General features: G+C 37.9%; 2 protein-coding genes across 5 annotated transcripts in view; one reads left to right on the top strand and one right to left on the bottom strand.

The window, feature by feature from the left end:
* The window catches only part of SERINC1 (serine incorporator 1), a 29,510-nt gene extending 21,467 nt beyond the window's left edge, over nucleotides 1-8,043 (bottom strand). Inside the window, exon 1 of the mRNA XM_008691155.2 lies at nucleotides 7,902-8,043. Within this exon, the coding sequence (XP_008689377.1) occupies nucleotides 7,902-7,940 (39 nt within the window). The 5' untranslated portion in view covers nucleotides 7,941-8,043. The remainder of the gene's footprint in view (nucleotides 1-7,901) is intronic.
* Nucleotides 8,044-8,098: 55 nt separating this feature from the next.
* Nucleotides 8,099-25,222, top strand: part of PKIB (cAMP-dependent protein kinase inhibitor beta) — a 190,157-nt gene continuing 173,033 nt past the window's right edge. For all 4 annotated transcript variants that reach the window (XM_040627738.1, XM_008691148.2, XM_040627750.1 and 1 more), the window contains exons 1-2: nucleotides 8,099-8,238; nucleotides 10,508-10,607. The gene's annotated coding sequence lies outside the window, so the exon portion shown is untranslated. The remainder of the gene's footprint in view (nucleotides 8,239-10,507; nucleotides 10,608-25,222) is intronic.

Genomic DNA, 25,222 nt, shown 5'->3' on the forward strand with positions numbered 1-25,222 from the left:
AAAGCAACAATAGTAATCAGGTCAGTGTGATACTGTCAAAAAGCATAGACAAATCAATGGAACAGGCTACCTAGCCCACAAATAGCCCCACATAAATACAATCAACTAATGTTTGACAAAGATGCAAAGGCAATTCAATGAAGCAAAGATGATCTTTTCAACAAATGTGTTGTAACAACTGAGCATCCATATGCAGAAAAATGAATTCTAGACATATAGACACAGATCTCACACCCTTCCCCAAAATTAACTTGAAATGGATTTTAAACCTAAATATAAATCCTATAACTATAAAACTAGTATAAGATAACACAGGGAAATATTTAAATGACCTTGGGTGTGCCGATGGCTTTTCAGATACAATACCAAACGCGTGATTCACAAAAAAAATAAATAACTGATAAACTTGTCTTCACTAAAATTTAAAAAATTCTGCTCTGCAAAGTTCAACGTCAAAACAATGAAAAGAGAGGCCAACTGTCTGATAACATTTACAAAACACATCTGATCTTAAAGGACTGTTATCCAAAACACACAGAGAACTCTTAAAATAAGAAAACAATCAGATTAAAAAATGGGTCAACTCGGCCATTGCACTACTGGGTATTTACCCCAAAGATACAGACGTAGTGAAGAGAAGGGCCACATGCACCCCAATGTTCATAGCAGCAACGTCCACAATAGCTAAATCGTGGAAGGAGCCGAGATGCCCTTCAACAGATGACTGGATTAAGAAGTTGTGGTCCATATACAATGGAATATTACTCAGCTATCAGAAAGAACGAGTTCTCAACATTTGCTACAACATGGACAGCACTGGAGAAGATAATGCTAAGTGAAATAAGTCAAGCAGAGAAAGACAACTATCATATGATTTCTCTCATCTATGGAACATAAGAACTAGGATGATCGGTAGGGGAAGAAAGGGATAAAGAAAGGGGGGGTAATCAGAAGGGGGAATGAAACATGAGAGACTCTGGACTATGAGAAACAAACTGAGGACTTCAGATGGGAGGGGGGTGGGGGAATGGGATAGACCGGTGATGGGTAGTAAGGAGGGCACGTATTGCATGGTGCACTGGGTGTTATACACAACTAATGAATCATCGAGCCTTACATCGGAAACCGGGGATGTACTGTATGGTGACTAACATAATATAATAAAAAATCATTAAAAAATAAAAAAATAAATAAAAATGGGTCAACAGACACCTCACCAAATTAGATATACAGATGGCAAATAAGCATATGAAAAGATGTTCCACATCATATTTCATATGCATATGGAAATGCATATTAAAACTCATGTACACACAAAAGTCTGCGCATGGATGTTTATAGCAGCTTTATTCCTAACTTCCCCAACTTGGAAGCAACCAAGATGTCCTATAGAAGGTGAATGAACAAATAAAACTGTGGTACATCTAAATAATGGTATATTATTCAGTGCTGAAAACAAAGGAGTTCTCAAGCCATGAAAAGACATGGAGAAACCTTAAACGGGTGTTACTAACTGAAAGAAGGCAACGTGAAAAGACTACATCTTGTGTGATCTCAACTATATGAAATTCTGGAAAAGGCAAAACTGTGGAGACAGTAAGGATCAGGGGCTGGAGTGGGTACAGGAATGAATAGGCAAAGCACAGAGGACTTTAAGGGCAGTGAAAATATTCTGTATGCTACTATAATGGTGGATACATGTCATTATACATTTGCCCAAACTCACAGAGTGTCCAACACCAAGAATGAACCATAATGTAAACAACAGACTTTAGGAGATTATGATGTGTCAATGTAGGTTCATTAATTTTAACAAATATACCACTCTGGTGGGGGATGTTTACAACGAAGGAGGCTATCCATGTGTAGGTTCAGGGAATATATGGGAAATCTTTGTTATCTTTCTCTCAATTTTTCTATGAACCTAAAACTACTCTAAAGAAAGCATCCCCCCTCCCCCGGCCCGCTTTATTTAAGGGAGAGAGAGAGCACAAGTGTACAAGTTAGAGGGGGGGGACAGAGGGAGAGAATCTTAGGCAGACTCCATGCTCAGTGCAGAGCCTCACAAGGGACTCAATCTCATGACTCTGAGATCATGACCTGAGCAGAAATGAAGAGTCAGACACTCAACTGACTGAGCCACCCAGGTGCCCCTAAAACAAAGCCTTTAAAAATAAAGGATATATGGGATGCCTGGATGGCTCAGTTGGTTAAGTGTCTGCCTTCCACTCAGGTCATGGTCCCAGGGTACTGGGATGGAGTCCCCCACTGTCTTTGTTCAGCAGGGAGCCTGCTTCTCCCTCTGCCTGCAGCTCCCCCTGCTTGTGCACTTGCTCTGACAAATAAATAAAATCTTTAAAAAAACAAAAATAAAATAAAAATAAAGGATATAAAAAGGATAAAACATTGTGACCAGGTAGGGTTTAGTCAAGGAAAGTAAGACTGATTGAGCTTTTGAAAATGAACCAATGCAATTCACCATATTCACAGACTAAAGAAAAACCATTTACAGTCATCTCAACAGATGCAGGAAAGTCACTTGACAAAATTCAACAGCCATTCACGATAAATCAAACAAAACTGTCTGCAAAGAAAAAACACAATATCCTCAACTTGATAAAATGCATTTACAAGAAAGCTATAGCTGCCATCCATACTTCATGGTGAAAGTCTGATTTCCCCTAAGATTCAAAACAAGACAAGGATATCTGCTCTCATCACAGATATTTAACTTCACATTAGAGGTTCTAGTCAATACAATAAGACAAGAAAAAGAAAAGGAATATACACAGGAAAGGGAAAAGTAAAACTTTTCCATTCACAAATAATTGTTTACACGGACAATCCCAAAAAACTTACCAAATGCTATTAGAATTACAAGGGAGTTTAACAAGGTCCCAGGATACAAGGTCATTATACACATACTAATCATAATCCTGCATACCAACAAAAATCAACTGAAAACTGAAATTAAACCAACAAAAAGAAATACTAAAGTATAAATCTAATAAAATATATATATAATAAAATATGATGAAAATTAGAAAGCAATGATGAAACAAATCTAAGATTTAAATAAACGGCAAGATAAACTGGGCTCATGAATTGAAGACTCAATATTTTAAGATGTCAATTCCAAATTCCAATCACAATCCCAGCAAGAGGCTGGTGGAAATAAACCAGTTGCTTTAAAAATTTATATGGAAAGGTAAGGGAACTAGAACAGCCCAAAGAATTTTGATAAACAACAATATTGGAATACACACACTACCTAACTTCAAGATTAACTTTAAAGCCCGAGTAATCAAAATAGGGTGGGTTTAGGCAACAGTATGGCACAAATAAATAAAACAATAAAGTAGAGGATAGACTTACATAAATATGGTAAAAGGGTTTTTGCTTAAAGTGCCAAAGCAAATCAATATAGGAAGGACAATCTCTTTAATAAACAGTACTGAAATAACTATTTACCTATCTATCTAAAAGAAGAACCCTAAGGGAAGCCTGGGTGGCTCAGTAGATTAAGCGTCTGCTTTTGGCTCAGGTCATGATCCCAGGGTCCTGGGATTGAGCCCGATGTCAGGGTCTCTGCTCAGCTTCTCCCTCTCCCTCTGCCACACACTTGTTATCTAATAAAATAAACAAAATCTTAAATAAAAAAAAAAAGAAACTTAAGCCTCAATCAAACCATGTATCAAAATTAACTGAGGATTTCTTAGATGCAATATGAAAAGCATGACCCACAGAAGAAGGAAAATTGATAAATTAGGTCTCATCAAAATTAAGAACTTCTGCTCTTTCAAAGACACCCTGACGAGAATTAAGACAAGCCACAGACGTGAAAAAAATATATTGAAATGAGGTAGTTAATAAATGATTTGTACTGAGAATATAGAAGGAATTTTTAAAATTTAGTAAGAAAAAAACCAACCAGAATAAAACCCGGACAAATTATTTGAACATTTTAAGAAAGAAAATACATGGATGGCAAATGAGAGCATGAAAAAGGGCTCAATATCATCAGTTACTAAGGAAATGTACACTAAAAGTATAATGAGATACCACCACACACACACATTAGAATGGCTAAAATCAAATAAACTCATAATACCAAGTACTGTCAACTCTCTTTGTTGGGACTGAAAATTGGTACAGCTACCTTGCAAACCAGCTGGGTAGCTTCTTACAAGTCAAATGTATGCCTGTCATATTGCTCAGCAATTCCACTGATAGCTATTTTACCTAAGCAAAAGAGAATTTAAGAGTCACACAAAAAACCTTTGTGGTACCTCTATGGAAATGTTTACAGCTATTTTATCACCAAAATCTGGAAATGCTCTTCACTTGATACATGGATAGTAAGTTGTGGTACATCCAAGCAACGGAATATTACACAAAAATAAAAAGGAACAAACCACTAATACACACAACATGAATAAATCTCAATGAATTAATGCTCAGTAAAAAAAGCCCGACTCAAAAGGCTATATCCTGTATGATCCTATTCATATGCCCTTCTGGCAAGAAAAGAACTCTGGGGACAGAAAAAACAGGAGCTGCCGAGAATGGGGATGACAGAATTTAAGGTGCTAACTGTTCTGTAGCTGTTACATAACTGTAGGATTTCTCCAAATTCACAGACCTGTACATTACAAAGTGTGAATTTCAGGTAAATTATATCAACTAAAAAGAAAATGACAAAAATACAGAAAAATAATATGGAAGGAAAAGAAAGACAATGTAACATGAAGGTAACTGGTGTCCCTAAAATAGAGAATCCTCTAAATAAACAAAAGGGACATTCAAAGATAGAATCCAAGAAAAACTTCCTTAGATGAAGAAGTTAATCTGTATTTTCAAAAGAACACTATTTTCTTTCTTTCGTTTTGTTTTTTTAAAGATTTTATGTATTTAAGAGAGAGTGAGCTTGAGAGATCACAAGCAGGGGAAAGGCAGAGGGAGAAGCAGACTCCCCGCCGAGCAGGGAGCCTGAGACAGGGCGGGATCCCAGGACCTCTGGATCATGACCTGAGCCAAAGGCAGACGCTTAACCCAGGCGCCCCAAAAAAACACTATTTTCTAGACGAAAAAAGTGAATAAAGATTTAAAGTCAGACATATTTGGTTAATTTCAAAGAGAAGTAAAAACTCTTCAGATATCCAGGCAGAGGAAACAAGTCAATAGAACACGTGAGATATTCTGGGAGGGAGTGGATACCACAGTGTTTTAAGACAAAACAAGATTCACAGAAAACACTATTACATTCTGAAGGAAATGGGTATACTATTGAAGTGGTAAACGATGCCTCTCAGAAATATAGGAGATATTTTTATATATAAAAGACTTTAGGGATTTCAGCATCCATGAATTCTTTAAAAATCTATCAGATTATAAAATTTAGTCAATTAGGAGAAGACATCAAGTTAAAAAAAAATGGGAGAAGCCATGGTTAAAAAGTATCTTGAGCAAAAAAAAAAAAAGTGATAGTTAATGTATATAAAGTCCAATAATTAAAAAAAATCAATTCTATTCATTAATATCACTGGTGAGATTGGGGTGGAAAAAAGCACTGAAGTAGGCATAAATTGCTGGTAACGTAGTTACAAGATTAGGTGGGAGATCCATATATTTAAGTGGTTAATGTAATCACCGATCAAAGAGACAGCCACACATGAACCAAGATTTATGATCAATCTAATTCTAGGCCACTTAGCAAAGAAACTCAAAATAAAAAATTAAAGCTCCAATCTCTACACAACAGTATTTTTTCTTTTATGTGCTTTCTTCATAGTTCAAAAATTTTCTACAGCTGTTCTGTAAATCAGAAAAAATTTTTTACAAAAATAGATTAAGCCTCAAAAAATATGAGTAAAAAATAAGATTTGTTTAAATGAGGTTTAACTGTTCTAATTTGAAGACCTGAATACTTCTGAAAAGTTGAATAAGTTTTGAATTTGTCAAAACTTTTAAGCAAATAAGCATATTGACTATTAAGACTGTTAAAAAAACGGACTTATATATTACAAGGCAAACTCCCCTTCAGTTGCCAATGAACCACACCAAAATTGAACAGTTCATGAATAGAGACAGAAGCACCAAAACGGAAAGGGGAAAATATGACTAGAATTGCATACTACAGAGTCAATTCCTAGACTGGCCACAATAATCTAGCACACTTAAGATCAACCTTGGCCATCTAGCCTATCTGCCAGAGATCTAATTACAGGAGGATAAGAAAACTGCTTCCTTGTTATTACCTTTCCAATATACCTTGTTATTAACAGTGACTAAAATGCAGTGTCAATTTTATCAGTTTCCTAGTCAATAAAGGTAAAGAACTAAGTTGTAAAAACTTTAAAGGAATATAATTTTCCATATTGTTCACTAAAGCGATTTTCTGACTTAAAACACATTTAAAAAAAAAATCCTTAACACCCCCTCCTCCCAACCATAATTGCTCTTGAGGCAAAAAAGGTGTTCACCATGGTTCTGGAGAGGAGAAGAATACTGGGAACATGAATCCCTCTTTTTAAATCTTTACTATATACGTATAAAGAAAATGACTGCTTGATAAATGAACAAAATCTGACTTTACAAATCATACCTTCCCCCGACCCCCCCCAAAAATGAAAGTAATGTTTTAACACCCTTTATTTTGTAATACATTTATTACACTATGCCTCTTTTGTATTAAACAGACTCAAGTAGAATCTCCAGTTTCTTACTGAGATTAAAAATATCTGGTTTCCATGCCCAACTACAATAAGAAATATAATCAAGAGAATGATCTCAGTTGAAGTAACAACCTTCAGGAATTATTTTATTAAAGTCTAATACTTATAGTTCAAGCAATATCAGAACTTTCTGAAAAAAAGTGAGGTATGTAAAATAATAAAAATTCTGACTCGTGTATAAAATGGAGTCATTTGGGAAATCAGACAAGCGTTAGAAGTGGAATTTAGAAATCATGGATTAAAGAAATATTATTTTAACCCAAATACCTCGCCCCAAATTACAATAACTCTATTAACTGTAATGTTAATATGTTGTCTCTTTTGGGGGGGAATGGAATGATTATCTTAAACTGAAGTTTATTTGCACCGCTTGAATAAAGAAATTGTACCACTATAATGAAAAACGGTATCACTCTAACGATGCTACCTAATTAAAATGCAACCTACACCTAATTAAACATGAAATTTCAGATTACAGAAGCATGCTTTATGTCAAGATACAAGATTTGTAATACCATTGAAATGACCAGCTTTTACAGATACACATATTATTACTTGAGAAACACAGCAATTTCTTCATAGCATGAAGGTCGAGGACCCAGCCACAGAGCTAGGACTAAAGAGTATTAGTAAATATTAAGCCAGGCTGTCCCAAATAGCGGGCGTTTAATTGTAGTCGGCCAGACAGAACAAAGAGGCCGACCTGCCTCCAGGGATGACAGTGCTGCAGTCTGAGGTCGCTGAGAACAGGACGAGAAGGGATGGGATACTCCACGGAATGGGCCTAAAACCTACGTATAGACAGCCTACGCAGAGAAAACAACAACAACAACAAAAAGGGACCTGGAAGAATGGGGAATAGCTTACACGAAAGCTACTCACGAAAGACGATTGGGGGAGGGAAACTACATCTGTCTTGTCTTTGCTTCTCCCATCGGGGTTATCTTTCCATCTCCACTGCTCCCCATGGCCATCGCTGTCGGCTCCTCGCAAGACTCAGGGCCCTAAAGCTAAGTTGGCGTGACCACGGGAGAAAATGGGGACGGAAGGCACTCCCTGTTGGGTGGGGTACCACGTTACCGACGCGCCGCATCCAACCCGACTCGGGTTCCCTTCTCTTTCGCCTCTTACGCTTAGCACCCTGAAGGTCACTAAAAGCCTCCTTACCCAGCTCGCCATGGAGCATAGTCCCAAGACGTTTCCCATCTCCGCAACGTCGCAGGAGCAGCGGCTGGCGACAAGATGGAGACACTACCTCTCCACCCTTTCGGGCCTTATTTACTATCTGCGAGCCACTTCCGGCGCAGAGCCCACCCCGCCCCTCAACTTTGCGTCACTTCCTTTGAGGCCTGCGTTGGATGGGGTGGGGGAGGGAGTCGTGTGAGATTGTGCGTGCGCATTCTTCGAATTTGAGGCAGTTTTCGGAGCGGCGTTCTCTAACACCAAGGTTGGAAACGTCTGGCTAATGCAACCTGACCGTAGTTTGCCACATTAAGGAAACGATGTGAGAAAAACTCACCTTTACGTAATGTTTATTTGAATTTGGGTTTAGTAGAGGCTGAGGTGGTGTTTGATGATTTTGCCCTCGTTCATTAGAAGAATTTCTGACTGCTTTTGGAGATTGCCTTCTCTTTCTCGGTGCTCATCCGTTCATCCACTTATTTTACACTTTTGCGTCCTTTTAACCCCTCTTACGTTCTCAGGTATTCTTGCAGGCCACTGCCTGGGACAAGTTCTTTTGGGGTATTTCCATTCGTTTGGGTACTTAAAGTTCTTTGTGTCGCTTCTTTGTTGTCGACACGCATTTTACTATCTTGTCCAGTTAAGATGTTACAGGAGGTTTGCACATTCAAAAATTTTAATTAGGTAAAAAGACCCATACTGATTATAAGAACTTAAACATAGTGTTGATTTTATTGAACGTTATGAGCTGTTCAGGAGACATTTGGAATCCTTGCAAATTATGTGATAATGATCATTTCCAGGGAATGTTCACAAAGTTCTAGTTCTTTTCATAGTGTTATAAAATATATTCTAGGAGAACAGTTTGGCGCACAGAAATAGAAATAGTCATTGTCATTAGTAATAAAAGTTTTATAAAGTTTACCAAAATTAGTTAGGTAAAGGTGAGGTAACACCTAGGAATGTAGAACTGTGACCATTAAATGGAATTGGGTAAAAGACAGTGGGTTTGGTTTGGACATGTTGAACTTGTCTCAGAAATGTTGCCCCTCAGCACGTGAAAATGCAAGCTTAAAAAAGAAGAGTTAAGGAGATGCAAAATTTAAAGTAACTTACATTGTCCTCAGAGTTAAAAACAAGAAACCAGTTCAAGAAGCAAAGCGTTTAACTGGAATCAAAGAATTGCAATTCAGGGTACACAGATTTAAGTAGAATCCCAAATAGTGTCCAAATTTCAGGAGGTTGACAGGATTTTCATGGGGAAAAAAAGAAGATTGGATGAATAGTTTGAAGAAGAGTTCTTTGGTGCTGACAAGAAGGTCTGGATTTGCACTCATTGACTGGTCAAGTGAAGTGATCAGTAGGCAAAAGTTCACTTTTATTAGTCTTTTCAAACGGAATATTCTCCTGCTTGCTGACTTCTTGAATGCTTTGGCCGAGTTCAAAGGTTCAAGAAACAGGATGTGAAAACCGTTCCCTTGAAATGGCTGCTCTGGCTCCATTTTAAAATGGTTCCACTTAAGTCATTTTAACAAAGATACATGATTCAGGTAGACATCTAAAGAGAAATGTTGTAGAATTACAAGAGTCCTTAATACGAATTCAAAAAACTTAACACTGGAAAAATTATCAAGTGGGGAGAAGCTATTGACTTAGTTTTTAACTTCTCACTTTGATCGTTAATGTCATTTACACACCCATCCTTTCAAGTTTTGCATTTTAAATTCTGCTTTCAGTGTAAGTTGTGAAAATACCTTTAGTAAGGTACTTGACTTCTCAGAATCTCAGAATCCTTATGAGTAATAGATCAACCTTAAAGATTTGAGAGGATTAAAAAATATCAATGGTCTTATAAATTATAGCACAGTGTAAACCTATTGTAGACAATCAATACAAGCTAGTTTCCCCCAAAATAAATTGTCCTAAAGGATGAATAAAATTTATGCATAGTTTATATTGTACAATACAAGGAGAGAAAGGATCTATGAAAAGTATGTTATGACTTTAATCCTAAAATAATTAAATTCTAAATGTAAATATGCTTCAATATTTTAACATATGTTCTATAAGAATAAGCCACGGATAGATTAGGACAGAATCACCTATAGGGGTCAGTATAAACTTAGAATTGGAAGAGGTGTATCCTGATTAAAGACATGCTTTTGTCAGTGAAGACAGATTTTGATTTTTTTAATTAAAAATCAAATATGAGAGACTGTAAGAAGGGTAAATGTTAAGTTCTTATAGTTATTTAGGCTAATGCTTTGATTCAGGCATGGTTAGACACTGCACCACAGTTCAGCAATCCCAAATGTTAGTCCTTAGTAAGAGAGAAAAACACAAAGAGTTGACTAGTATAATAATACATGAGAATTATGCTTTAAAAAGGGAGCTCTCCCATACACGTAGAGTCCAGAAAATGGACTTTTCCCATTGAATCTCCATATAGGCACAATCTTGGATTAAGTGTCAGTAGAGGGAAGTGTTCAGAGACATGCTTAAATCTGGAGTAAGGATGCCTGTGCTTAAATGCTACCTCCACGTCAAATTAGCTGTGTAATCTTAGGCAAATTTCATTTTTTGTGCTTCAGATTCCTCAACTTTAAGATGGGAGAATAACAGTAACTTCTTCATAATGTTGCTGTGCAGATTAAATGAAAACAAAGCACACAGAATGGTGTCAGGCTCGTGGTAAGTGCTCAATAAATACTAGCTACTACTTCTAGATATCAGGGACTTTTCTTTTGTTTTCTTTTTCTTAAATACCCCCCCCCCATAGTTTCTTAATCTTTGAAACCTGGTGTCTGGCTCTCAGTCAAATGTTTCCATCTAATTTTCTCCTCAATAAAACTGAAGGTAGAATAGGGTAGGGGCTTCAGGTCCTGCTAAGTAAATAACTAAAAGACAAAACAGGCCCTTTTTATAATTCGTATTAACTGTTAACCTTGAAAATAAAACTGCCAGTTATTTTGTCAGCAAAAGAAGGGTTTATTCAGGAATAGCAGAGAATTGCAATCCAGGACAAGCAAGCTGCCGCAAAACTATAGGCAGGTATGGAGAACAAAGAAGAGGAGTGTTCTTCTGTAGAGGAAAGGAGGTAGTTGGGACTGACTGTTATAAGCCTAAAATCCACTGGAGTAAATTGGGAGTTTGAAGTATAGTGGCTTTTCATTGGCCAGGGGAAAAAGAAATATTCCTTTTTTTTGGCTGGGATAGTAAAGTAGTATGGACTTGCAAGGTCCATCTCTTCTGTTAGGGGTGCAATTGATTCCTGGTGCTAGATGTAAGAGCTCCCCCTGCTGGCCTCTCGACTTCATTCTAAACGAGGTTTGTTTTTTTGTTGCTGTTCTTTGATTTTCACAAAATTTATTGAAGTACGACTCCCATGCATTGTTTTATTAAGAGAATGTTTGTTTGTTTCTTTTTAAAATCTTACCAAATACCCCATATTTCAGGAGGAGGTGAGAATGGAGGCATTTAGAACCTATGCTGGAGGCAGAGCAGTTCTAGGACTGGTTGATTTAAGCACTTAAGCATGATAATTTTGAAAGAAAGAAAGAGAAATTCTCTGCCCCTTCCTTACACCTTACCAAACATCTCTGTTCCACAAGGAAGGGAAGCATTTTCCAGAAGCCCTCCCCAACTGCCATCAGATTCTTTTTCAGCCTCAAGATCAGAATTGTGTTATATGTCTTTGCTTTAAACAATTCTTGAGAAATGGAGTGGAGATACCATGAGATTTACTCATCAGTATTCTCACATAAAGCCCTGAAGAACATAGCCTTGGATCAAACCTGAACAAGATTAAAGTTCTGTTACCAAGCCACCTCAAGTCTAGAAGCTGCTTCATTCTCAAGCAAACTTTTAAAATTCAGTGTATAACTTCTCAATAACAAAAATTAAAATTAAAATACCATTTTCTATAAATAAGTAGAAAATGTGAATTTTTATTCACAATAATTAGGAACTTAAGTCAGTAGGATATTAAATTTCTTTCTTAAAACAAGATTTTATTTATTTATTTAGAGCTGTGGGGGAGGGAGGGAGAGGGAGAAAGAGAATCTCAAGTGGACTGTGCTGAGCACAAGCCCATCAAAGGGCTTGATTCCAGGACCCTGAGATCATGACCTGAGCCAAAATCAAGAGTTGAATGCTTAACTGACTGAGCCACCCAGGCCCCAAATCTTTTTATCTTTAGAACATAAATGCTTAAGACTGGAAATTTCTTGATGATAGAGACAGTCTTTTAATTATTTTCAATTCCTCCAAGTACGGGCACATTTAAATCCCAGCCAGTGAACATTCACAACTTTGTCTCAACTGTATTCTCAGCAGTCTGGGCATGCACTGTTCTTAGTATTAATGTATATCCGTGAGTAGAGATCATCTAGAATTACAAATTTCAGTGATAATAATAATAATAAATATAAATCTGACACAAATATAGCCACCGAGCACTACTAAATGACAGCAGAGTCAAATATGTGGGGTCAGGGGCACCTGGGTAGCGCAGTTGTTAAGCGTCTGCCTTCAGCTCAGGGCGTGATCCTGGCGTTCCAGGATCAAATCCCATATCGGGCTCCTCTGCTGGAAGCCTGCTTCTTCCTCTCCCACTCCCCTGCTGTGTTCCCTCTCTCGCTGGCTGTCTGTCTGTCACATAAATAAATAAAATCTTTAAAAAAATATATGTGGGATCAAATTCTCAAAATAATAATACAGGACTTATTAACAGGTAAGTAGTTATTAGTAGCTACCTGAAGTTCTGCCACTTACAAGCTGGGTATACTTAGGCAAATCACTTGATTTCTCCAGGCTTCAGATTTCTCAACTGTAAAATAGAATACTATTTTCCTTATAGAGTTGCAATGAGGATTAAATGAGTCAATACATGTAAATACTTGTAACAGCTTGCAGACAGTACAAGTTTTGGATTATTACTATTACTACTACTACTACTATTATTATTATTATTAATGATGGTAATGATGATGATGTTAAGAGTCATGTAGCAACTAGGTGATTATTTTTCCTATCCTGGAATAAATGTCTGTGCCTCCAAATGGAACATGAAACCAATGAACTAACTTGGAAAATGGATAAATAGTCAACTAAAATATTCTTGTTGACTTTTACTTTTGAAATGGAATATCAATCAAGAGTGTCAGCTCTCTTAAATTGATACTCATTTTTTAAGAGTAAATACATATTATAAAAATATCAGAGTCATCAATGGACAAAAAAATTGCTTCTGATAATTCAAACATTGCCTAGATAGATTATTAAAAAGAAGGCAAATCTGGTAATTTAAAACCACAATTCATGTAAAAACTGTAAGATTTTTCAAGTGCATCCGTTCTAGAGTACTCCGTTACCTTGCCTTGAGCAGGATTAAACCTTACTACTGCAGAGAGATAATATACACAATCTCTTTTAAATTGCAGGCTATTTTGCACTCCATATATTTCTCCTCCTCTACCCCGGGACATAATCAATAACCTTATAAAATAAGTCAGGATTCTTAATCTTAAAACATTCTGACCCAAGCCCCGACTGTTTTAGTGTGTAGTTTCAAGATAAAATTTAAACATCAGTATAGAATAAAACTCTTATTTGGAACGGAAATACTAATTTAAACGTAAATATATATATAGAATCAATAACCTATTTTTAGAAGAGATAGTCAGCTGTTCTACTTTCTCAGACAAAACGTTGGTTATATTTATATAAAAGCAACCATAGTTATTGGCTGGCATAAATAATGCCTACACAAATCTCTCAAGCATTACAATGCCTGCTGTTTATGAAGCCTACATTCTGGCTTTACATACAAAAGGAAGGTCAAGCTGTGAAAGTCAAAAGAATTTATGACATTGTTCCACTACTAGAGCCTACAGAAGAAGGTATTATTTAAGAAGCACTGAAGAGCTCTTAAGGAATCAAAAATCAATCCATTTGCAGCTAACTGTTGGCTGCAGGCATTTATGGAAGAGGGAGTAGATGCACTGGAAAAATCTTATTTTACTTGTAAGTAAATACCAAATTAAAAATCCCCTGATAGTTTGGGGAACAATAGATGACAAATTTAAAAAATGACAAGATGTACCTGTAATGAAGGAATTATTTGCAATCACACTACAGGTGAGGTGTTTTATTTTTTATTCACTTACATAGTATTCACAATCAAGCTTTATCCTTTCAGGTCAATTTGTTTTTCTGTTTCTCTCTCCTCAGTGACTAAAATCATCTCATGGGTTTTGTTGTTAAAAGCAATCATATTTTCTATAAGACTTGCTTCCTTCTCCACATCTTTTTAATTCCAATTCTCTATGTCAGGACTGATAAAATCTGGAAACGAGAATGAATTGAACACCGTGAACCTTTAAATTACCTTGATATTTCTAAACACTAAGGGGAAAAGTTTTTAAATTCTTCAAGGTTGAAAGGTATTTCTTTCTTTTCTTTCTTTTTTTTTTTTTTTTTGCAAAGTATTCCTTAGTTAAAATTCATAGCGTATTATATTTCTGGCTTTCTAAATGTTACAATTTGTGGCAACTTTTATTTCTGGCTTTCTAAATTAAATTCTAACACAAGCCATCGATTTAAGTTTTGTTTCCAGGGTAGTCACTTATTCTACCCACTCATGTGTAAAAGAGGTCAAATGTTTTCAGGTCCCGTTCATTAGACAAGGGAAGTTTTGTTGAGATATTTCATTATAATATATCACCTTTGTTTCTGTAACTGAGGAAGAGCAAAATCGAAAACAAAATTTGTCTTGTGAGCTTGAGTTCAGCTTATTATTGTTTTACATTAAAGCCCTTCTATTTACTGGAATTTGGAGGCAGGGGATAAGAAGTAGGAAGGAAACTCCAAGAGATTTTCTCAATAGATAGTATCATAGATTGCTTTTCTCTAGATTTGTTAATGTTCTAAGATTTATTAATTGTCATTCATTTAGGACTGTCAATGTACTTGCTTGTCTTTTTTCATAGAAAATAATAATCAATCTGAGAAAATAAATATGATTTCCAGATTTTGATAACTTAGATTATTTCCAAGAACATAATTTTGTAAAGTCTCAGAAATTTTGAGTATGCTAAGGAAATACTTTCATAGCAGGATCAAAAAAAGGTGAGGGACAGCTGGGTGGCTCAGTTGGTTAAGTGTCTGCCTTCAGCTCAGATCATGATCCCAGGGTCCTGGGATGGAGTCCCACATCAGGCTTCTTGCTTGGTGGGGAGCCTGCTTCTCCCTCTGCCTGCAACTCCCCCTGCTTTGCTCTCTCTCTCTCTCTGACAAATAAATAAATAAAATCTTAAAAAAAAAAAAAAAGGCAAAAAAGGGACCTTGAGTAACTACTCACTGTCATCCAAATCCTTCTTCACTTATTCCCCCCTGCTGTGAAATTCACTCTTAAATTCATTCATTTATAAATATTTACTGAATGTATACTATGTACAAAGGCATGCCTAGTACCATCAAAACATGTAAAATTATCTATGACCTTATGGAATTTACACTATATAGGGCATTCACAGAGGGATGATTCCTGGAAAGAAAACCAAAGGGAACTATCAAAGTCATTTCACACCAGCTCCATAATTTATTAATTAAAATAACATTTATTTAAAACACCTCCTATGTAAAAGTCATGTTTTCATTTTGCAAATACAGTAAATTACATAGGTATTATGTGATTAAATTTTGAGTGTAGTGTTTGAGGCATGGTGAAGACTACATATTATTTAATTATGGTAGCAGTATGCTTTTTCTGAGGTGACCTTAAGAAAACAAACCAGATTATTCATTAAAATTTTCATGTAAATACTTTGCAAATGTGTTATTCATTTTTCAATAATATTAAATATTTCCATAGACAATTATAAAAAGATTAAAGAGAATAAAAATTTATTAATCAAAAAATGACCAACTCTACAGTTGTTGCCAAAATCAGAGCAACTGGGCTAAGCTGAATAATGCCCCTCCAAAGAAGGGCACATCCTAATTTCTAGAATCTGTGAATATGTCACTTTATAAAGCAAGGGGGACTTTGCAAGTATAATTAAGATAAAGATATGGAGGTCGGAAGTTAGCCTGGGTTATCCAGGTGGGCTCAATGTAATCACAAGGGTCCTTATAAAATAAAGAGGGAGACAGAAAAATAAGAAAGAGATAGGATAACACAAGAAGAGGTCAAGGTGATAAGCAGCTATAGGCCAAAGAATGTAAGTAACCTCTAAAGGTAGAAAAAGCAAGGAAATGGATTCTCTCCAAAACTTCCAGAAAGAATGCAGTCCTGCCAACACCTTAATTTTAGCCCAAAGAGACCTATTTTGGACTTCTGACCCACAAAACCAGAAGATAATAAATTTGTATTGCTTTAGGCCACTGGGTTTGCATTAATTTGCTATAGCAGCAATAGAAAAATAATTATAACACCTTTTGAGCATTTACTGTGTGCAGCTACACATTTTAAATGTATTATATCATTTAATCATCCTAAGAGCCCTATACAGTAGGTACTGGAGTGACATTACCAGGGTGGTGCCATAGGTCAATTTCCTCACAAGAATAATAACTATTCAAAAACAAGATACCACTGGGGTGCCTGGGTGGCGCAGTCATTAAGCATCTGCCTTCGGCTCAGGGTGTGATCCCAGCATTCTGGGATCGAGCCCCACATCAGGCTCCTCCACTAGGAGCCTGCTTCTCCCTCTCCCACTCCCCCTGCTTGTGTTCCCTCTCTCGCTGGCTGTCTCTCTCTGTCAAATAAATAAATAAAATCTTTAAAAACAAAACAAAACCAAGATACCACTGAGACAATCCTAGAGTGGGAAAATGAGACTCAAGCACCCCTTGCACCACAGAGACCAAGACAGACTGCATTACAAGAGTAAGGGAAGCAGTTACCTGTTGACCACGCTTCCCCTACGTCAGGCCAGTGCAGCACCATGTGAAAACGTCTCTTCTGAGTCTCCATTTCTTCCAGTGGGGAAAAAAGAATATACAGGAGACAACCAGCTTCCCCCCAACATTGTGGATTGTTTTGTGGGAGCCTCTACTCTGATTTTACCCCAAGGGGACTGCACGGGAATTTGCAGGGCTCAATCACTGAGAATTTGATTGTGTTGGAGTAGGAAGGATGGGCCTGTAACAACCAGCATAAGGATCTTGGCAGACTGAGTTCATATCTGCAGTGCGCAAGTACTAAACCAAACAGTAGTTTTGCTCATTTACAGAACCAAGTCGGGTACACTCTGAGGAGGGAACTCAGTGGGGTGCATATATGTCTGGCTTGGATCCTCAAACAAGTTTTCCTGGCCCTGGAGCCTAAATTGCCCACACCTAGGCAAAAAACTGAGTGAGACACCACCCACTGTAGAGAGGGTCTCCTGGCCATATCTGGCCAAAAGGGCTGGGGGAGCAGCTGGAAGTTGTGTGAAAGAGTGGCACTTGAGCAGAGAGGTGGGTGGATAGAGCTGATTGCTCCCATAGCAAAGCCAATACTGAGCATGGAGGATCCCCCTGCTACACACAGACTGGGGGATTAATTCATATCCAAGGCTTAGGTTGGCTCATGGCCCTTCCCAATAAGACAGCCTGTTTAGACAAGGCAGCTGAAACATAGCCCCACCCACTGTGGCTTTTGGCCACATTAGACGAGAAGAGCTGGTGAGAACACCTAGAAGCTGTGTGGCCCCCTGATGCTTGAGCTGACAGAAATGCAGGCAAAGCCAATTGTTTTCAGAGCAGACAGTGGGCCTGTTTGGCCAGGGAACTTGGGACATGGGTCAGCTTGAGTTAAGACAACAAAGAGCTTTACCAGCTTTAAAGCTCCTTCTCCCGCTGCACCTAAGCAGAGAAACATAGCCCCATTCATTACTGACTACAGCCTTCAGTCTGCTTGACCAAGGAACCCAACCAGAACATTTAGGAAGCTGTATAGCCCATTCAACTGCTCTGCTTATAGTGGCACTTAAACAGAGAGCATAGCATGTGACCTTCATCTGCAGAGTAAAACCAGTGGCCTCATCTGACCAGAGAATTCAGTGAACAATCTTTCTTGATTTGGGTCCCCAAACAAAGAGCTGTACAGGCCCTGGGACCTATCCTGCTGCCTTGCAAGGGCAGAGAAACAAATTCATATCCTTGTCTTCTATTGAGTATAATACTCAGTCTCAGCCATCTAGAAAGCCTAGAGAATCCAGGCAACTTTAGAGCCCATTCTACAGCCTCACTTTAGAACCAAGCCAGCAGTCCTATCCAACTGTTCTCAGCCAGTGGCACACTGGCCCCATCCCTGACCAGATCTCAAACAGTTACCTCATGCCAGGATAGACCACAATAGCATATCTCACCTCCCAGAGACATTACCAGTCAACACTCCCAGAAACCTAAATGAGCTGACTTGTGAAGAACTGTCTCTGCCAAAGTAAATCTGTAAAATCTGGAAGAGGAACCCAATTACTGAAATGCACAGATAGCAATATAAAGAATCACGGATCACAAGAAACTCAAACAAACAGACAAACAAAAGCAGGTAAACCACCAAAGGAAACTAATGTAGGAAACTAATGTAGCTCTAATAACTGATCTTAAAGAAATAGAGATCTATGAACTGTCAGACAAAAAATTCCAAATAATCCTCTTAAAGAAGTTTAGTGAACTACACACAAAAACTAAATGAAATTAGGAAAACAATGCATGAACAAAACAAGAAGTTCAACAAAGCAACAGAAGCCATCAAAAAAAAAAAAGCAATAAGAAAAACTAGAAATCCTAGAGTTGAAAAATAAAATAATTAAACTGAAGAATACAGTAGAGAGTTTCAAAAGCAGACTTGACCATGCAGAAGAATGAATCAATGACCTGGAAATAGGACATTAGAAATTACCCAGTCAGAGGAAGGAAAAAAAAAAAAAGGATGAAAAAGAGTGAAGAAGGTCTATGAGACCTATAGGATGTAATGAAAAGAAACAGTATTCACATTATGAGAATTCCAGAAGGGAAAGAGAAAGAGAATGGCACAGAAAGTATATTTAAAGCAATAATGGCTAAAAACTTCCCAAACCCGATGATAGAAAAAAACATCAAGGTCCATGAGGCCCAAAAGGCTCCAAATAGATATAACCTACATAGGGTTACATTAAGACACATTATAATTAAATTGTCAAAAGTCAAAGACAAGAAAGAATTTTAAAAGCAGCAAGAGAAAAGAGAAGTTACATACAAGGGAACTCCCACAAGACTACAGGTGGATTTCTCAAAAGAAACATTCCAGGCTAGTAGAGTATAGGATGAAATTTTCAATATGTTGAAAGAAAAAAAAATCACTGCACCTGGCAAAGCTTTCTTTCAGAAATGAAGGAGAGATAAAAACTTTCTAGAACAAACAAAAGCTGAGGGAGCTCATTACCACTAGACCTGCCTTACAAGAAATCCTAAAGGGTGTTCTTCGAGTGGAAGTAAGATGCTAGTTAACATCATAAAAATATGAAAGTATATTTGACAAAAAAAGATGCTAATTAACATCATAAAAAGATAAGAAGATAACCTTAAACTCACTGGTAATCTTAAATGTATAGTCAAAATAGATTCTGTAATTTGGTAGCGGTGGCACATAATACACTTACAACTGTAGTTTAAAAAATAAATATAGTAGGCGTGCATGGGTGGCTCAGTCAGTTAAGCTTGGGATTTTGGCTCAGATCATGATCTTAGGAACATGATTTTGAGCCCCACATCAGGTTCTGTGCTAAGCATGGGGCCTGCTTAAGATTCTCTCTCTCTACCTCTGTCCCTCCTGCTACTTGCACTGGCACTCTCTAAATAAATAAATAAATAAACAAATAAATAAAGTTAAGATAACCATAACCACAATAATCTTATTATTTACACAATATGAAAAATATGTGAATTGTAACAGCAATAGCCTAAAATATGAGGGGGAGAAGAAAAAGTGTAAAGTTTAGGGATTGTTTTGAAGTTGTTATCAGGTTAAAATAGGGTGACATAATTTTAAGATGTTTTATGTAAGCCCCATGGTAACCGCAAGGGAAAAACCTGTACCAATGACACAAAAGAGCATGATTAAGAAGTTAAAGCTATTGGGGCGCCTGGGTGGCACAGCGGTTAAGCGTCTGCCTTCGGCTCAGGGCGTGATCCCAGCGTTATGGGCTCGAGCCCCACATCAGGCTCCTCCGCTATGAGCCTGCTTCTTCCTCTCCCACTCCCCCTGCTTGTGTTCCCTCTCTCGCCGGCTGTCTCTATCTCTGTTGAATAAATAAATAAAATCTTAAAAAAAAAAAAAAAGATGTTAAAGCTACTGATACTAAAAGACATCAAAATATGAAAAAAGACAGCAGGATAAAAAACATGAATCTACAAAACCAGAGAACAACAAAATGGCAATAGTAATTCCTTATCTAACAATACTTACTTTAATGTAGATAGATTAAATTCTCTAATCAAAAGAGATAGAATGACTGAGTGAATTAAAAAAAAAAAAGCAAGATCCAACAATATGCTGTCTATAGGAGATTCACTTAACCTTTTTTTTTTAATAATAATATTTTTTATTATATTATGTTAGTCACCATATAGTACATCCCTGGTTTTTAATGTAAAGTTCCATGATTCATTAGTTGTGTATAACACCCAGTGCACCATGCAATACGTGCCCTCCTTACTACCCATCACCAGCCTATCCCATTCCCTCACCTCCCAACCCTCTGAAGCCCTCAGTTTGTTTCTTAGAGTCCATAGTCTCTCATGCTTCATTCCCCCTTCTGATTACCCCCCCTTTCTTTATCCCTTTCTTCTCCTACCGATCTTCCTACTTCTTATGTTCCATAGATGAGTGAAACCATATGATAATTGTCTTTCTCTGCTTGGACTTATTTCACTTAGCATGATTTCCTCCAGTCCCGTCCATGTTGCAGCAAATGTTGAGAAATCATTCTTTTTGATAGCTGAGTAATATTCCATTGTATACATGGACCACATCTTCTTAATCCAGTCATCTGTTGAAGGGCATCTCAGCTCCTTCCACGATTTAGCTATTGTGGACATTGCTGCTATGAACATTGGGGTGCATATGGCCCTTCTCTTCACTACGTCTGTATCTTTGGGGTAAACACCCAGTAGTGCAATGGCTGGGTCATAGGGTAGCTCAATTTTTAACCTTTTAAGGGACCTCCACACTGTTTTCCAGAGTGGCTGTACCAACTTGCATTCCCACCAACAATGTAGGAGGGATCCCCTTTCTCCACATCCTCTCCAACAATTGTTGTTTCTTGCCTTGTCTATTTTTGCCATTCTAACTGGCGTAAGGTGGTATCTCAGTGTGGTTTTGATTTGAATTTCCTTGATGGCTAATGATTTTGAACATTTTTTCATGTGTCTGTTAGCCATTTGTATGTCTTCATTGGAAAAGTGTCTGTTCATATCTTCTGCCCATTTTTTGATTTGTTTATTTGTTTCTCGTGTATTGAGTTTGAGAAGTTCTTTGTAGATCTTGGATACCAGTCCTTTATCTGTAGTGTCATTTGCAAATATATTCTCCCATTCCGTGGGCTGCCTCTTAGTTTTTCTGACTGTTTCCTTGGCTGTGCAGAAACTTTTAATCTTGATGAAGTCCCATAAATTCATTTTATCTTTTGTTTCTCTTGCCTTTGGGGATGTGTCATGAAAAAGGTTGCTTTGGCCGATGTCGTAGAGGTTGCTGCCTATGTTCTCCTCTAGAATTTTGATGGATTCCTGTCTCACATCGAGGTCTTTCATCCATTTGGAGTTTATTTTTGTGTATCTCCTCTTTTGGAAGGTTTTTAATCACTGCTTCAATCTCTTCATAATTAATTGGTCTGCTTAAAAAATCAATTTCTTCCTGGTTCAATCTTGGTAGTTTGCAGGTTTCCAGGAAGGCATCCATTTCTTCCAGGTTGTGTAATTTATTGGCTTAAAGCTGTTGATAAAAGTTTCTAAGGATCTTTCCTATTTCATTGGTGTTGGTTGTGACCTCTCCCTTTTCATTCATAATTTGGGTCCTTTCTCTATTCTTTTGGATAAGTCTTGCCAGTGGTTTGTCAATTTTATTTATTCTTTCAAAGAACCAGCTTCTAGTTCTGTTGATCTGCTCTACTGTGCTCCTTGTTTCTAATTCATTGATCTCTGCTCTAATCTTGATCAACTGCTTTCTTGTGTGTGGATTAGGCCTGTTCTTCTGTTGCTGTCCCAGCTTCTTGAGGTGAGAATATAAAAACTGCATTTTAGATTTTTCTATTCTTTTGAGTGAGTCTTGGATGGCTATGTATTTTCCCCTTAGGACTGCTTTTGCAGTGTCCCATAGGTTTTGGACCATTGTGTTTTCATTCTCGTTGGTCTCCATAAATTGTTTAAATTGATTTTTGTGTTCCTGGTTTATTGAATCATTCTTGAGCAGGATGGTTCTTAGTCTCCAAGTGTTTGAGTTTCTTCCAAATTTTTCCTTGTGATTAAGTTCCAATTTCAAAGCATTGTGGTCTGAGAATATGCAGGGAATAATTTCAGTCTTTTGGTATCAGTTGAGACCTGTTTTGTGACCCAGAACATGATCTATTCTGGAGAATGTTCCATGTGCATTCGAATAGAATGAGTATTCTTTTGTTCTGGTGTGTAGTGTTCTATATATATCTATAAGGTCCATCTTGTCTAGTATGACATTCAAAGCTCTTGTTTCTTTGTTGATTATCTGCTTAGGTGATCTATCTATTGCTGATAGTGGAGTGTTGTGGTCCCCTACTATTAACGTATTTTTATCTATGTGTCTCTTTATTGTGGTTAAGAGTTGGCTTGTGTATCTTGCTGCTCCCCCCTGTTGAGGGCATAGATATTTATAATTGTCATATCCACTTGTTGGATACATCCTTTGAGAATAATATAGTGCCCTTCTGTATCTCTAACTATAGTCTTTAGTTTAAAATCCAGTCTGTCGGATATGAGAATTGCTACCCCAGCTTTCTTTTGAGGTCCATTGGCATGAAAGATGGTTTTCCATCCCTTCACTTTCAGTCTGGATGTATCTTTAGGTTCAAAATGAATCTCTTGTAGACAGCAAATAGATGGGTCATGTCTTTTTATCCAATCTGCAACCCTGTGGGGTTTTATGGGAGCATTTAGGCCATTTCATTGAGAGTGATTATTGAGAGATATGATTTTAATGATGTCATGTTGCCTGTAAAGTCTTTGTTTCTACAGATTGTAACTTTCTGTTCTGTATCACCCTTGGGGCCTTTTTACTTTTATAGAACCCCCCCTTAATCTCTCCTGTAGGGCTGGTTTCATGGTTACGAAATTGGTCAGTGACTGGTGATTCTGGAAGGTCCTTATCTCTCCATCAATTCTGAATGACAGCCTTGCTGGATAAAGGATCCTTGGCTGCATGTTTTTCTCTGAAAGAGCTTTCAAAAATGCCCCCAACCGTTTCTCCCATTCCAGGTCTGTGTAGACAGGTCTGAATTTTAATCCTGATACTTTTGCCTTGGCACGTGAGAAATTTCTTTGCTGTGGCCGCTTTCAATACTGTATCCTTGGATCTAATATTTGCAAAATGCACTATGACGTGACATGGCATAGGTTTGTCGTGGTTGAGCTTGGAGGGGTCCTCTCTGCCTCTTGGACACGAATGCTTGTTTCCTTTGCTAGATTAGGGAAGTTTTCAGCTACAATTTGTTCAAATATCTCTTTTAGACCTCTGTTTTTCTCCACCCCCTCGGGGATGCCGATGATTCTGACATTGGAACGTTTCATTGAGTCAGTAATCTCCTGTAACCTACATTCTTGAGATTGGATTTTTTTGAGCCAAGTTTCTGTTTTAGCTTTCTCTTCTACCAACCCATCCTCCAATTTGCTGATTCATCTTCTGCCTCATTTACCCTGGCCGTCAGAGCATCTAGTTTTGACCGCATTTGATTCATAGCATTTTTAATTTCTGCAAGATTCGCTCTCATTTCTGCCTTTAGAAATTCTATATTCTTGTTAATATTTTCGTTAATATTTTTTTCAAGTCTACACATCATCTTGACCATTGTTACTCTGAACTCCATTTCTGATAATTTGGACCTTAGGGATGTGGGCTTCTGGATTTTTCAGCCTGCCTTCTGGGGGAGGGACCTGCCGTGATAATACTCAGGCAACCCTGTTTGGGTAGAGTCTCCCTGTTCCCTGTGAGGGGGGATGGGGATGGGCACACTGTGAGCCAGTTTTCCAGGCTTTTGTTCTCTGGCAGCTTTCCCTGGCGGTTTGCTGTGCCTCTTCTGAGAGTCAGAGCAGCAGTGGCCGAATCCCAGTCTCTGTCTCAGAACAGAGAGATCGCAGTCCGCTCTCCACTGAGCTCTCCTGGCCACTTTAACTCTGTTTCTGTTGGTGCTGCTAAACCCTACAGCATCCCGGGATGTGCGCTCCACACCCGGCGTCCCAGCCCTCACTTCCAGGGCCTGCACGTCTCTGTCCTTTGTGTTTCTAACACCGCCACCGCCAGCCACGAGCCGCCCCCGTGCGCTCCGGAGCTCTGTTTCAGTGTGGTTCATGCGCACTCCAGAGCTCCAGTTTTCAGACTGGTCGTGCACGTTCCCAGGCTCACGGTCTCAGTCTGCTCTCTCGCAAGTGCCGGTCCTCGTGTCAGCCCAGTCTCCAGTGCAGGTGACTACCGTTTCCCGGCGCCCAAATGCGGAGGCTCCCTCCCCCTTCCGTTTATCTTCAGATATCTGTGCACAGATTCACGGGTCCCCACTTCATACCTCAATACTCAGTGTTGGAGATGTTCATTTGTAGAGATCCAGATGTATCTTCCTGCATCTCAGGCTGATTCTGTAGGTGTTCAGGATGGTCTGGTACCTACCCAGCTCAACTCAGGGGACCAGCTGAAAAAGGGGACCCCTACTCCTCTGCCATCTTAACTCTGAATCACCTCACTTAAGCTTTAAAAGCACACAGGCTGAAAGTTAAAGGATAGAAAGTCATTTCAAGCAAATGGTTAACAACAACAAAACAGGGTTAGCCCTACTTACATCAAACAAATAGACTTTAAACTACATATGGTAAAAAGAAACAAGGTCATTATATAATGATGAAGGGGTCAATAATAAGACATAACGATTGTAAAAATGTATGTTCCCAATATTGGAGCACTAAATATATAAAACAAAACTAATAAATGTAAAAGGAAAAATGAATGCTTATACAATAATAGTTGAGGATTTTAATACCCAACTCTCAACAGTGGATAGGTCATCCAGACAGAGAATTATTAAGGAAACAGAAGATTGGAATAA

The sequence above is a fragment of the Ursus maritimus genome, unplaced genomic scaffold (assembly GCF_017311325.1).
Source record: "Ursus maritimus isolate PB19 unplaced genomic scaffold, ASM1731132v1 scaffold_13, whole genome shotgun sequence".
NCBI lineage: Eukaryota > Metazoa > Chordata > Mammalia > Carnivora > Ursidae > Ursus > Ursus maritimus.